The 15330-nt window shown below is 34.6% G+C and overlaps 1 protein-coding gene across 1 annotated transcript; it reads left to right on the forward strand.

Annotated features, from left to right (window-relative positions):
* The first annotated feature begins 5353 nt into the window (after window positions 1-5353).
* LOC145684045 (mid1-interacting protein 1A) lies at window positions 5354-12253 on the forward strand. The gene is made up of 2 exons (XM_081755876.1): window positions 5354-5512; window positions 10566-12253. The coding sequence occupies exons 1-2, from the start codon at window positions 5448-5450 to the stop codon at window positions 11149-11151; spliced, it is 651 nt and encodes a 216-aa protein (XP_081612002.1). The 5' UTR covers window positions 5354-5447; the 3' UTR covers window positions 11152-12253.
* Window positions 12254-15330: the final 3077 nt, after the last annotated feature.

A 15330-nucleotide genomic window follows, 5' to 3' on the forward strand; every position in this document is an offset into this window, starting at 1 on the left:
CTGCTATTAGGGGAGGTATACCCCCAGCAAATTTTTCATTATGACACACTATAGGAAGCTATGGTAGTACACCATATGATTAATGAGGATTCACCCCAAAATTGTGTTTGACCTTTAATCTTTAATTGTAATATTGTCCGAAGTTGGGACATGTATGAATCAACAGAGCTAAACAAACTGAAATGCTTGCTGACAAATTCGGGAAGGTTCTAGAACACAGGTTCTCCCTTATAAAACTGATGAAATATATTTTACGTACCTTGCTTTTTGGTTCTTTATCATTTTCTGTGTTATTTTCTTCCAGTATTTGGACTATTTTATTGTTGAAATATATTATTAGCCAAACTAAGAACACAACTTCAATCTTTGAACAGTTCATTACTATGTTTGTTTACTTAACGACAATAGTCATATGTAAGTATATTATTTTATACATGAAGTAATAATAATGTTTTAATTAATTATAAGTTTAGATAAATGAAGTTTTTTTGTTATTTCTTTCATTTTTCGTGCATAAATTTTATTTTGGTTTGATTTTTATTTTATTCGAAATTCGATTCAGCTTCGTTTTCATATTCGGAGTCGATGTTGAATTGTTCATTAGCGGTAGAAGTGATATGTGATCGGATTGTGTGAATCTGTTGAAGTAGAAGTATTTATATATGGCAATATATTCCTTTGCACTTCCTGTGTTCTGTGAACATTTTATAGTTTCTTTTAGTGTTCTATTTCTTAACTCACGTGTGTTTTACTTTCATGGGTTTACTTTTTTTGTGTGGCATATAATGTGGTGTTCTTCGAAATTTATTTCTTCGCAATTGGTACATTGTTTTGCATTGTCTAATGTTATGATGTTCCTGGATAGTTTTGTTTTTTAATGAAATTTGAGTGAATTACGACCAAATAAATTATTGGAAATTATTCACCAAAATTCCACTTGCATTGAAGGATTTCTTCTAATAACATATATTGTAAAATAACATACGTTTGGGGTGTGGGGGGAGCTCTGCCCCCACTGTTATTTTATTATGTAGATTATTGGAAGAAATCCTTTTTTGCAGTGGTATTTTGGTTAGTTAATAGTTTAAAATAGTTTACTTTGTCGTAATTCACATAAATTGGCCTCTGGGTCGTGAAACTGGAGGGAGATCTGTGTATTACCTGTGTATTATTATTGCCAACAAATTCTCATGCATAATTTTCGAGGATATAAAGTCTTATAGCGCTAGAAAGTATGCCGTTCGTTGGTATTAATAATGATTGATCATTTTTATTCTGTTGGGACAGTTTATTTATTTATTATACTTACAGACAAAAGCATACATTGTTGAGTAAGCAGTGGCGGATCTAGCCAGTGTCCGGGGGCCTAGGCTCCAGCTTTTTGAGTAAAAAAAATGATTGAAGCTAATATTTATATATTTTTGAAAATTTATATTAAGCATTGCCTTTTATTCTTTTTTATAAGTTTTTGAAACATTTTTTTTTTTTTTTTTTTTTTTGCAATGTGTAAAACAATACTTGAGGTCCATAATGTCAACGTCCAACCTAGTCATAATATCCATCGGGAGAGAGCTAAGCTGGAAACTTCTGCAGAAGCCATGAAAAATTGTAAATCAATTTGCAAACACGGAGTGCGTACGTAATTTGTTAAAGAAGTGTGTAAACGGACTTCAAATTTAAATAATCTGCGTAAACTCGTGATGTAAGTATCATAGTCTGGGTTCCGGCAGCATCCAGTTTTTACCTTGTAGATCCGCCACTGAGAGTAACAGATTATATATATATATATATATATATATATATATATATATATATATATATATATATATATATATATATATATATATATATATATATATATTTTTTTTTTTTTTTTTGGTCTTCTACCGGTAGCATGCATGCTTCTAACAGTGGTGTATATTGTATTAGTATTAATAATAAAGGTAAATCGTTTACTTGTTTTTACTGGGTACTGAAATGGCAGCACACATTTATAAACTAACCTGTGTTTTAAGAAGAAATATCAAACATTTTTTCTCTCTTAAAAACATAAAGAGTTCAAAAGACCTCCTTGACCCTGTTGTAGACGCCCTTGATCGCAAATAAATAGTAATACTGACATAGAAAACGAAAGAAATCCTGCATAATATGACAGTTTAGATAAGCCCAGTGTAATGACAGTTTAGATAACGGCACAAAGATAAGGTAACCGGTACACACAGTTCTACCGTTTGCTACTAGATGTCGCGAGTGTACGCTTTAGAACCCACGTTTAGCAGCCCGTCATTTTTACTTGAGCAGCAGAGCGTAATGTGAAGTGACTCAGCTAATACAAGTGATTTTATTTGTTAACCGACAGCTTGTTTTCGTCAACTCCGATGTGGATGCCAAATCAACTTACAAATACGTGAGTTATGAGTAAAACAATGCACCAAAACTAGTAGAAGTAACGATATAGAAATAATAAAATGATATATTGTTAACTTGTAACCTTCAAACATAGTTAATTCCAAATTACTAAAAGTTTCTTACGACTGTTTCTAGTAATTCAGCAGAATTAGTAAATCGTGTTCTAAAACTGGTTTGGTTCACAATGTTTTCCTTTTATTATACTGATAAAAGCCATTTATATTGCACTTATAAGCTTATAGAAGTATATTTCTGCACACGAAATAGAAAATATTTTCCAATCGACTTTTTTTTTTTTAACGTCCCACGAAGCTAATGGAAACAGAGATGATGAGATGGAAAAAAATGATGGAATGAAGAAAGTAGGAGGTACCAGTTGAACCCGGAGAAAACCCACGCACACGATCACCACAAGACCCACTTGTCGCGGACTGGGATTGGACCAGGGACCCCATGCACCAAAGAACACTCTACCACTGACCTACCGCGGCTCACCCAATCAGCTTGCAATAAATTTTACTACTTTGCGCTTTAAATTTGAAACCCCAGAAAAGAGAAATTAAATGCACAGGATGTAATTGCAAATAATGTCATTGTAGGTATTCTTGTCGAACGTGTTTACGTTAAGCTGAAATAGAGAACTTTATCATTAAAAAAAAAAAAAATCAAACATATTTTATTTAATCTTGGATTTGTAAAAGAATCCTTACTGCGGTAGAAGTGGGGAAAAGTTATTACTACTATGAATACGTAAATACACAAGTCACCAGCTATCTATCATATATATGCGTTCCTTCCTACCATTCTTTACTTTGACTTCGCAAAGTTTGTAAACAGTAATTTTGTTTATTGAAAACCAAAAGCCTACGGTAACTGTAGCAAAAACCACTCACGATTTCTGACAATTTCTCCCGGGGGAAAATTTCAATATACAGAAGTTAAAGTAGTACTGCGAAAATGCTGGTAATCTTTGTTGAATACAACCAGAATTTGCTCCGGGGGAAAATTTCCCCCCCCCCGAGCCATAGGCATAAAGATACGTATTTCAGAAGCTATTTAGGATATTCAGTGGCGTATTTAAGGGGGGGGGCTTCCGGGCTTAAGCCCCCCCGAAATCTTACTTACTATACTAATATATATGAAATATCTTGCATAATTTTCACATTTTCAGGCAAAGCCCCCCCCCCGAAAGTTAGCAAAGCCACCCCCGAAACAAAATCGTAAATACGCCACTGAGGATATTAGTCTAAATGAAATATTGCTCGTGGTGGTCCTTTATCCATTCCAAACAAGAGTCGGTAACGTACTTGAAATTAGATGTATTCGTATCGGTATGTAACGCTAATGAAACGAAGCTCCTATTCAGTGAAAATATATCCTACTAGTATGTTGCAGTAATAAATAAATAGGGCTTCGGAAGTTAAAAACGCGTTTCTACAATTTTCAGAAAAAAATCTTTTTCTGTTCTTAATATTCAAAGTATTAGTTGCATGTACAACTGAAATTCTGAAAATTGCTTACCTCACCTTTGTGTAACCAGAAACCGAGTGTTCATTACAGAACGTTTCGGCTGTCATTAGCACCGAATATAGCTGTAATTTTTTTTTTTTTAATCAGCTCTGTTAGATATCGAACCTGGTAAGCTCCTCGCTCACATGAACTGATACGGGAGACCGGGATTCGATCCCCGGTGAATATATGTGGATCGGATTCTATGTTAAGCTGTAGTTTCTTGTTTTGTGTAACTTCTCGATACTGAAAATAGAGATTAAACTCCAAACAAAAATGCATGTTCATCCTCAACTAACAAGCGAAAAGTGAACTTTACAATTCATATAGAAAACACGGAAAGAAAACCATATCTTTCACTATAGGTATTATACCCGCAGAAAACTAACAAAAAACGTATTGAGATAGCTAGCAGAATTTCAATCCACTTCTTCACACCAACGACCACCCACTAACATGCAGGCAAACTGATCACTGGTTTGTAAAATACAAAAAACACAATGGGAGTTTATACTAAAAATTAATAGAAAAATAAATAAATTCAAAACACTATTAGAACACCCAATTCACACAGAATGGTCAGGATATTCACATCTGATCTAATAGAACCATTGAAATATTGTCTCCTAATCTAAAAATTAACGTGTTTGCACGATTCGCGGTTTTAGCTGCGCTCCTCTTTTGTCAATCAAAACCATATTTCTTCAGTACTCTGGATTAGATAAAATTTCGTGTAAGAAAAATTGCAACAGAAGCAGATATATACTAAGAGAATATGTATATGTAGTATCTCAAGTGTTACAAGAATATCGAATTTATCTGAGATTGTGTTTTATCCGCTCGCGAAAAATTGTACTTCAATCAATAGCAGGAAAAATACGAGCTACGCTGTCGCTTCCTATTCTCAGCGTGTAAACTGACTGAATAAAGACGAATCAGATCCTGCGAGGATTACACATGTGATAATTGTTTATCTATTATTTAACTTATTCTTGAGAACTTTAGTTGTCAAAGGGCGGACTGCCGAACTCCACCAGACGGCATGGAATTGAAATGCAATATTCCATTCAGCTGTTCACGTGTTGGCGCGCCAATGACATGAAACGTTGCAACGGCGAGCGTGCTCCAATCACGTAACTTGCTTGTGGTCTGATGAGCTTTACGTAAGGGGATCGTGAGGAAACAAATTACATGCGAATATCTGTCAATTTTAAGAACGAAGAAAATAAGTATATTGTAATGTTTTTTGTTCGTTAAAACCCACAGATTTCCTAAATTTAATCTTTTATCGATTGAAATCTATAATATCATCAAAAAAGTTAAAATAAACCTTGCTCATACAAACTTTAATCCGAGGTTATTGCAAGGTCACCCGACAATTCTCTTAGAAACTCACGATCCCCACCGATGTCTGCTTCACTCTAATATAAGCCGAAGGCTTTACTGTTGCTTTGCAGTCGAAGAGTTGTGATAGTTCAGTAGGTTGTGTTTTAAATATCTTTAGTGTGTTCTAACGTGTTTATTCCGTAATGCTAGGAACAGATTTCAGTAAAGTGCTGAGTGAAGATTTTTGTTCGACAATGGATACCAACAGGTAGGTTATGTGATAAACAAAAGAGATTGTACTTAAGGTTATCATCATGTCGCTGAACTTGCTTATTCCTGTGCGTCAGTATCATATGTTTGGTGAAACGCCCGAAACTGGGACACCTGGCAGAGCGTTACATCAGGAGAAATGTAAAAGAAATTTTTATTTGTATGGTAAAATTATTCTAGAAATTCTGTACAAAATGAGAACTTCACCTTACAGCAAACTTCAGTATTTGTTTGTAAGGCTTTTGCATTCAGACTACACAATGAATTTGATTGATGTTACAATAGTATCTCAAAGTGAAAATTCTTTGAATTCAGTTAAATTCCCCTTAAGTAAATTATTCAGCGTATTTTTATAAAAGGATAAAAAGTCTCAGTGTCAATATTATGTTTACACTTAAGTTTGTAATAAATAAATAGCTGAAGCACGAATAATGTGCAAGGTAGTTCTGTATTACAGTTTTCGTATAAATTGAAATCCGTCATTAATTCAATATAAACGGATGTTTCATAGATCTGTAGAAGATTTCTATATGAAACGTTTAAATAAAAGATTTAAATTGGTTGCATATGACAAGTTATGTCTGAAATGGTTACACATTGTTTTACGTAACATTTAAAACGCTACTCTTGCCAACAAATTAATTCCAACTGAATTTCTCCATAGGTGTCGGTTTGTGCAACATCCGCAAGTGCAGGAATGATCAATGTTCAATACCTTTATGGTTATGTGCTAAATACAAATTAGGTTGTTTCGTAGGAGTGTTTTAAATTTTCGATGTAAAGTCACATGAGTCACTTCTGTTTTAGACTTAAACATTTAGTTTAAAATTACTCTTATATACAAGATTTAAACCTCTCTTTTCGAAGTTATCGTGTAAGTTGTTAAAATTGTAGTCATTATTTTGTGTGAATTCGGAATATTTTTCTTGTAGCGTGGTACTTTGAATAGATTTTCATGTATTATGTAAGGTATCTTTTTTTTTTTTTTTTTCAATGCGACGTATGAAAATGGATTTTGATGTCAGGATTAATTATAGTCCCACATATAGGATAAATTCAAAATACGAATTACGAACCATGAAAGTAAAATACAGATAATGTTGTAATGTAACCTAACCTGACCAAAATTAGGCTATAGTTATATAAAAAAAAATCTTAGGGGGGAAAAATCTCCCTCCTCCGCCCGCAATTAGAATTTATCCGGCTTATATATTTGGGTAAACGCAGTATTTGGAAATAAAAGTGAATTCTTGCACTGAACTTTTTCTTGAGTGATTCTGGCTGCAACTTACGTATTTTCTAGTTTATTGCATAATGATGTTGCTTCTGATCAATATTTTACATAGTATTAATGAGTATTTTACTTAAAGTAGGGCCTATATGACAAGCTTATATGGTTTCTGTTTGGCAATGAAATTCCCTTTTTCTCCTATGTGTAAGCCCTATAAAAGGGGTTGGTGAATAATGAAAGTCAATGATTTTTTGTATAATTAATGGAACGAGAATGTAGGAGGAAATGGAACACATGGATACTTTGTTGTCCACTATAAAGTCACGAGGACAGGAAAAGAGCCAGTGTTATTTTTCTGAATTGTTTGATAATTTTCTACCCGTCTAATTATTCCTGTATTCATTAGTAAACGGAATTATTGCCATAATGTAATTTTTGGGGTATTGTGATTCCAGATTTGATGTTTTAGTAACTTCAAAAAAAAAATATATATATATATATATATATATATATTTCTTTAATTTAGAGTACCAATATTTAGTAGTCATTATATCGTAATTGACAACACGACTGGTTTGTTGAGCTCCCTTGTGACTGATCGGTTAGCGCACGCGCCTTTGGCTTGGGAGACCCGAGTTCAGTTCTATACGGAGCTCATGTATCCCACATTAAACTATAGCCTCGCTGCTGAATGGAACGTTAAGCTCAAAATCAAATCAAATCAACGACTGGTTTGACTGTACGGATAGGAAGTACAATTATTTCTTGATTTTTATTGACTTCTGCAAGTTCTTTGTTTACATGTATTAAAATGGGTTCTTTATTATATTCCCAATTTTGTTTGTTCTTGACAAATTTTGGGCAAACATAGGCTGGGAGTAGCTTTCGTCGCAGACAGGAAGTAGCGTGTTCGATTCTGGTGGCCGTCCAACCAGGCTTCTTGTTTTTAAGAGAAGGCTTTGCTGTAAGTGAGCAGACAAATGCAGGAATGAGGCCTTTAAATATGACCCTGTCCGGCTTCCCCTTTTTTCTTTTCTTTGTTTTCTTTTTTGTTGGTATTATTGATCTTGCAGACTTACTGTGGGTTTTAAGTAAATTTTAAATCTCTATTCTCTTAATGTTTTATTAAGATTTTCTGAATTAGTTCGCAATACTTTAATTCTGTACATAGGGTTTTCGAAGTTTCTTATTTTATTTATGGTATTGCGATATTGCTAAAGCTAAAATTATTATTTACCTACTTTCCTGTGAATTTTTGCTACGATATTGATTTGAGCAGCCGCTGGGAATTGATTTCTTTCTTCCTAGAAATTTCTGTGAACATGTTTATACATGGCAACGCGTATTAATTCGTAACTCTCTTCTGTTGCCTGCTCAATAAACAGGGTGTAATTTCCGAGGTGTTTCATGATAGTTTTTGAGTTTGGAATTTCCGGTTTTGCATACGCATCATCCGATTACGTAATAAGGCTGAAGTATGTGTTGCGGTCATATTTAAACTTTGTAACGAAGCTTTTTCTTTCTTCATACAGTTTCCATCACAAGGAAAGTGCGGGTTAATAAGGCTTGTTTTCTAATGAGCCGCGTGTTTTTTTCCAATTTTCCATTTTGTTTTATTTGCTATATTTCTGGAAGTAGTTCTTTCGGGTATTGCATACTTTTACGGGTCAGGATTGAACTGAGCTTCTGCAAACAACTTTACCACATGATACTGGATTTGGTTTTCATTTATAATGTTCGCAGCGTACAGTCAGTGGCAAAAGTTCTTTTCGTTTTGTAAAATTTTATTTCTGGAATATCGGTGATATGGCTGTGACGTACAGAATATTGCATTCTTTTTAACGTGCTGTAAAACTGTACTTAAATTCTCCTTCCATTCTGAAGTTATCTACGAAACCATCGTCTAACGGAAAGAATTTTTCTCGCTGACTGTACATGTATTGAGATCTTGTGATTAGAAAAAATACTAAGGTGGGATTCGAAGTAAAGTTGTTAGCAGCGCCTTCCCTAGATAAAGTATAGCTAGTTAGAGATGAATGGGTTCAGTGGCGTACACAATTTCATCAAAAAGAGGCTCAAGTACTTACCCACGTCCTTTCAGAATACTTCATTTTTGTGTATATATACTTTAATTCCCTCCGAAATTTTATTCACTGTTTAAAGTAAATAAAATCTTGCAGAATTTTCACGTTTCCAGGAATTATGTTAGCAAAGCCCCCCTCCCTGGGCACGTAAATACGCCACTGTTTCTGGCACTAGTAATTGTTGCTGAGACCGGTAGCATGTTTCTGTAATCCAGCTCTCCTGGAGTCAAGGTATGGTAGGGGACGGCTTTTTTATTTATTTATTTATTTTATTTTATTTTTTTTATGCCGTGGTCTTGCCGTAAGGGTTGGTCTTGCGTGGTGGTGATAATTTTAACGAGTACTGCTAAAATTATTCGTTATTAGAATATTTTTTTCTTCTATTAAGACATTAAATTTCAGTGTTCGAACAATTATTCCTTGACGTTCGGTCTTCGTGTGTATATAGCACTCAGCCTACTTACTCATCGTTAGTCGAGGCCTCACCCAAATAATAATAGTAAAACAAATCCTGGTTATGGCTGTTGGTTTATTTCGAACGAAAGACATAAAAATGTCTCATACTATGGCAGAACTATATTCTGAGTGTCGACCCGGACCTTGTGTATAATATCACTGGTAATTGCAAATTGAAGCATGGATATCAAACATCCTCACATTCTTGGTATCCCTTGCTTTCATGTTATCATATAGTCACACATATTTAACATGTATCGAGTTCAGGAACTAAATTCCAGCTTGTGGAGAAAGTTCCACGGGCACGATTTGTTGACGATGACGGCGTGGTGTCTCAGTTCGGTTGTTTCGGGACCAATATGAAATCTAGTGTTTATTATTTCTTTTGCTGTCTGGATTTTTTTATTTGGGGGGGGGGGATAAAGGTTTGTTTTCCGGCAACATCTGTGATCTTTCTATTGCTTTTCCTACTTTCCTGATTACTCTTAAATACGCTGGTGCACGGTGCCCTTGACACCTTTTTTGCTCCCCGAATTTTTAAAAGCTGGCCGGATTTTTTTCTGCATTAAGCCTAACTTACTCCCCATTTACTTCTTTTCTCATAAAGTGTGAAGGTGTGTAATTATTAGGTGGGGGGAGGGCGGAGGGTAGAAGGTGTGTGTAAAATATTGAAGATGTTCGGTGACAAAGTATTATTGGAAACGTTTATGTTCGTCTTCAGTGGCCTTTTGACACGAACTTGAGTATGTGTAAGGTAGAAGCTTGTTACGATTTATCATCTGTGAAGGAGATATTTTATACTTTCTTTAGGGTTGTTGAGACTAACTCTTTTTAATAACTTTTTGAGTTGGTTATCACTTTCTTTTTTTAAATCATTATACTTAGATTGCATTGCGTATCAGGGGGTGGCTGAGAAAGGGGTTTATTTATTTATTAAAAAAAAAAGCCTTCCCCATTTGAAATTAACTTTTGAACATAGCACTTCGGTCGAGCAGAGTTCTTATAATTTTAACTCAAGTACCCATTCTGAGTGCGGGGGAGCGGGACGGAAGGGTTCAAATATTTTCCAAAAAAAAAACAAAAAAAAACGGTTTCCGTTCAAGCAGGTATTTCAGGTACTTCATATTTGTAAATAGACTGGACAATTAAAACTGCGTTGTTAAACACGTTTCTGTTTTGTTTATTATGACTTGAATTATTGCTTTGCTTTAGTTGTACTTGCTAGTTTTGAGTGGAAAGTGATTTGTTTACTGAACATTTTGTTTACTTTTGTCTTTCAGGAATTGCTCAAGGCGGATACGTCATGATGATGAACAGGAATACTCGAAACATAGTATATTGCACGCCATGGGACGCTTTGTCAAATCTGTTAATGATATGGATGAGACGATATTGGTGCCCTGTCGTTTGATGGACATGAAACTTGGTGACGATAAGGATGTTCCTAAGGAACCAAGGACCAAGCGTGTTTTGAAGGATATGACCAATATTGATCTGTACAGCTTATATACAATGGTGAACACTGTGAAGAACGAATTGCTGTGGGGCCGAACGTCCGGAATTTCTGAAGAATCCTCTTCGACTTCAGTGCCTACGTCCACTTCTCCGCCAGTGAAGGGTCATGTACGGCGATCATCGACTGTCTCCATGACTTCCACACATTCCACCGTCTCCTGCAGTGACACAGAATCTGACGCTGGCAATGAGAACGACTCTGGCGTCGAAGGTGAGGAGGACGCCGCACAACAAGTCGCCGACAATTTCCGACAGCATTTACATGGACTTTATACCTGTTTGCACCAGATGACCGAGGCTGCAAACTACATTACAGCGCGGTATCAAAATGATATTGGTGGTGCTGTGTGAAGATGTTTGAGAAGCTAGGGTAAATTATGAAAACATATAAAACAAGAAAGAAAAGTAAATAATATTGTGGTATTTGTTAATTGTGATAATAACTGCGAAACGAGACAGTGTCTTCATTTGTGATGGTGGAACACACACAGGTGGAAGGCAGTCAGTAAGAATGAGCCGACAAGTTTGTGAATGTGTGTGTCTGCGCGAGTATGTATGCACGATAAAAAAGATTTATTATTAATATTATTATTATTATTATTATTTTGGTTACGTTTAGTAACCAACCAATCATGTGCGACCAGTATGCCTTGTTCTCCTCTCACAGAATTTGCATATACGCAATAGGAGCCTGGATGGTATTAAGAGTAATATTGTGATACGGTACCTGTACTCAACCGTGATTGGACATAGCGTGTGGATTATTTTGTACATGCTTAGAGAAAGAAAAGTAAAATTAAAATCGAATTACGTTAACACTGAAAGAAATTTGCTTGCATTAGTATTATAAAATGGCTTTCATAAGGTGATGTCAAAATATCCAAAGATGCGATAGGCAAAATTAAAACCTTCTGATATTTTGTGATGTAACTTTTTTTTTTTTTAAAAAATAGAAAACAAAGTATTTATCTATGTAATCCAATGGTGCTGGTTTCGATTATGTTCACGTGACCACAATAAGGAAATTCTGTGTTTCTTGAATATTCAATCTCTGTTCGTTGATATGTATATATTTTTTGCTTTATTTAATTTCTTCTGAGTATTCAAAGAAGGAACTTACGTGAATCTCGTGCGTGGTATTTGTTGAGCCAGTGACACAGCTAATGTAAGAAAGATTCAAATATATAGAATGAGATTTGTTTAAAAAAAGGGGTACTAGGACCAAAATGTTATATTTTTTTTCTTAACTGTTGAGGAAAAAAAAAAAAAAGAAATAACAGCAAAATATCGAGGAGTGGCACGTTCCATTTGTTATGTGTTTGTATATATATTTTGTGTAGTTGCATTCATGATTATTTGTATATGGGCTACACACCTTTTACAAAAGATTTATTTGTGTAATAAACATTGAAAATATTTAATATTGAAATAGATTTGTTGAATTTTTAAATAATTTCTTTTTTGTTAGCCTTTATTTCTGTGAAGTGCATGGTTTCAAATTATGTGGGTGTGTGTATTGCATCATTCTTTAGAAGATTGGATTTTGCTGCCATTTTGTTTTTCAACCCACAGACATATATGTAGTAAGTCTTCTTTTCTTTCTTTGAAATGAACATGGATTTTAGCGATTTCTTAGTCTATTGCTTGGTGGAAATTAAATACTTTGAATCAAAATTAATTTAAATGGTTCGTTTTTTACGAAGGTATATTTGAATATACTAGTAGCAATCAGTATCATCGAAGTATTAACTGTGTTTGGTGCGTATTATTATTATTATTATTATTATTATTATTATTGATTTATATGGGGAAGCATTGCATATAAATTTGATACTGCAATTTAATGTTATAACAGTTTGATTTTCACAACTTTAAAATATATTTGAAATCGATTAAAATTCCATTCCATTTCATTTCAAAGAAAATAGAAAAAGAAGATGGACTAAAATCAGATTGCTTTGATATTTAACACATTTACACGCTACAGTTTCGTTTAGCGGAATTTTCTGGTTAACAAAATGGCCAAGGTAAAATAGCCATTTTTCCCCTCCCATGTTGAATTAAATTTTATTCCAAATTATCAAATATGTAGTAGTACTTCATGAAGCAAATTTTGTTCCGATTTAACTGAATTTTTGATCAACCGAACATCATTGGTTGGCCCAATCAAATTCGGTTAATTGAGACTGTAGTGTATTCCCTGTTCACTTCAGGGAAAAAAAATACTTTTCCATATAAGTAACTGGGCTGGAAAATTAGTTACTGACACTCAATAACCTGAAGAGGAAGCCATTCGAATTCTTACTAGATTAGATTCCTATGGCTACCGGTCGTAGGTGGACTTTTGACTATTTTAAAAAAAGTTTGATTCCACACCTGGTTTGATTATATCGTGGTACCTTTACTCGTATCTTAAAGGTGAGTGGGGATTGCGTGTGTTTTCAGCTATACCAAGAGACCCTGTGAAGGTATTTCTTTTCCCAATAATTTGACCAAAAATTTAAAAAAATGCGTATTTCAATATTTGTAAAGAATGTGCTTATAAAACCGGTGAGTCTTCAGTTGAATTTTATTGGCTAATTCAGTTCAGAAATTAACTGGAAAAAGCAAATGTTATCACAGGGTCATCGCTTTTGAATGCAAGTCTATTATGATGTGGCAGTAACTTTTGCGAATCACGATTAGACAAATTGTTCTTCAAAAAGTAATTTAATCTTGATATTTTTTCACGAATACAAAAATAAAAATTTTACTTTTAGCAACTTGAAGGAGAAAGTAGCTTCCGGAAATAACTTTCATAGATTGGCGATTTTGAAATGACAAGGCTTGTTGATCTAAAATAGGAAACAGATGATGGAGAGTCTACTTAAATTGGTTGGGAGTGTCACGTCTTTTCTAAATCTCATTGCCTGGGTTTAATTTAATTTTCAGTGAACGTCCCTTTTAGCAAAGAAGCTATATGAGACCTAGAGCTTAACGTGGAATCCGAATCACATGAGCTCCGCCAGGGATTGAACTCGACTCTGCCACGCCTGAACATTTGTTAAGTAAAAGGAAAAAACTGCATTTTGGACTTCTCACATAAGTAGTCTCGGCGTGGATGCAAGAGAATAAACGCCAACCAATAGTGTTCTTGTCACTCTCTCAGCTTCCTTCTACCTTTCGATCCTCAAGATTAATTTATTGTGATAATTAGGTCTTCCCAGAAGAAAAATGCTACATTGATGGACAAAATTTTCCAGGTCAAGGATTTTTTTTTTAATTTTTAATTTCCAGTATGGAATATACTACGTCTGCTGTTTTTAAATTTTGCCACATTTCTGTGGAAGTAACAGATGACTACTACAGGAATGGAAGTGTTAATGAAAACCGTTAAGCCAAATGTTTCATGTATTTCTAAAACTGTACGCTTTCCGATGGCAATTTAAATTTCTGCTTATCACAATTTTTATTTTTTTAGGTTTATGAAAGTAGTTGAGGGGGGGGGGGGCGGCTTGAGATTAAATATTTGGAGTCCTACTCTTATATATTTTACGCTTTAACTCAAAGGAGACGACAAACACCGTGTGCGTGGGTTTTCTCGGGGTTCTCCCGTTTCCTCCCACTTTCATCATTCCACCATTTCATTCATTACTCATCATCACCGTCTCCTTTAGCCTAACCGGTATAACCGTGGGACATAAAACTCAGATTTCATTTTATTATCAAAGGAGACGAATGGTTGATCATGTATGAATTGGTGGAATGAGAATGTTGGGGGAAAGGGGGACAATCTACTAATGTTCGTAATAAACTCTCATTGTCTGGAATCGAAGCAGAAACCTCGCAACAGAGGTGAATGTTCTACTGCTGAACTAGCCTGTCCCACCAACTTTTTCAGTTTGAAACTGCTTTATTTCTAATTTGCAGTCGTTAACAAAAGTACATGAAAGCTATATGCGCATCTAGAAGGGATGGATGGCACTTCTTTAGAGGGCAAGCACTATTTTTTTAAAGAAAACAATGTTTCTGCGTACATTCCTAATTATCAAGAAACCTTAAGGATCTCTGTATTCACACGTGGAACGAGGCTAGATGTGTATCTATACAGTTTTCGATTTCGAAATGTTCGTGTAATATATATATATATATATATATATATATATATATATATAATATATTAATAATATAGATTAGATTTGTTTGTCCTGTTTTTGCTATCATAAGTGGATACTTTTCAACAAAGGTTAAGGTAGCTGGTGTTCATGTTAATCGAGAACGAAAGAATATTCCCTAATGGACTTTTTAATGCTTCCAGTTTTATTTTCAAATCTCTTCTGTTCGAATTATTAAGTACAGTGACTGGAATTAAAACGTGGATAGAACATCAGAAACATGTCTCAACTATCATACATGCGCGGAAGATGCTCCTAAACCTAGAGATTAATATAATTAAGGTTGTGTAGTATTCGGAAATCCTCTACTTCTGTAAGAGATTGTGGCCATTCTCTCGTTTGCCTTAAGTGCTCACCTCTTGTGCTCTGGGTCGAT

The sequence above is a fragment of the Thermobia domestica genome, chromosome 4 (assembly GCF_964235325.1).
Source record: "Thermobia domestica chromosome 4, izTheDome1.hap1.1, whole genome shotgun sequence".
NCBI classification, from domain to species: domain Eukaryota; kingdom Metazoa; phylum Arthropoda; class Insecta; order Zygentoma; family Lepismatidae; genus Thermobia; species Thermobia domestica.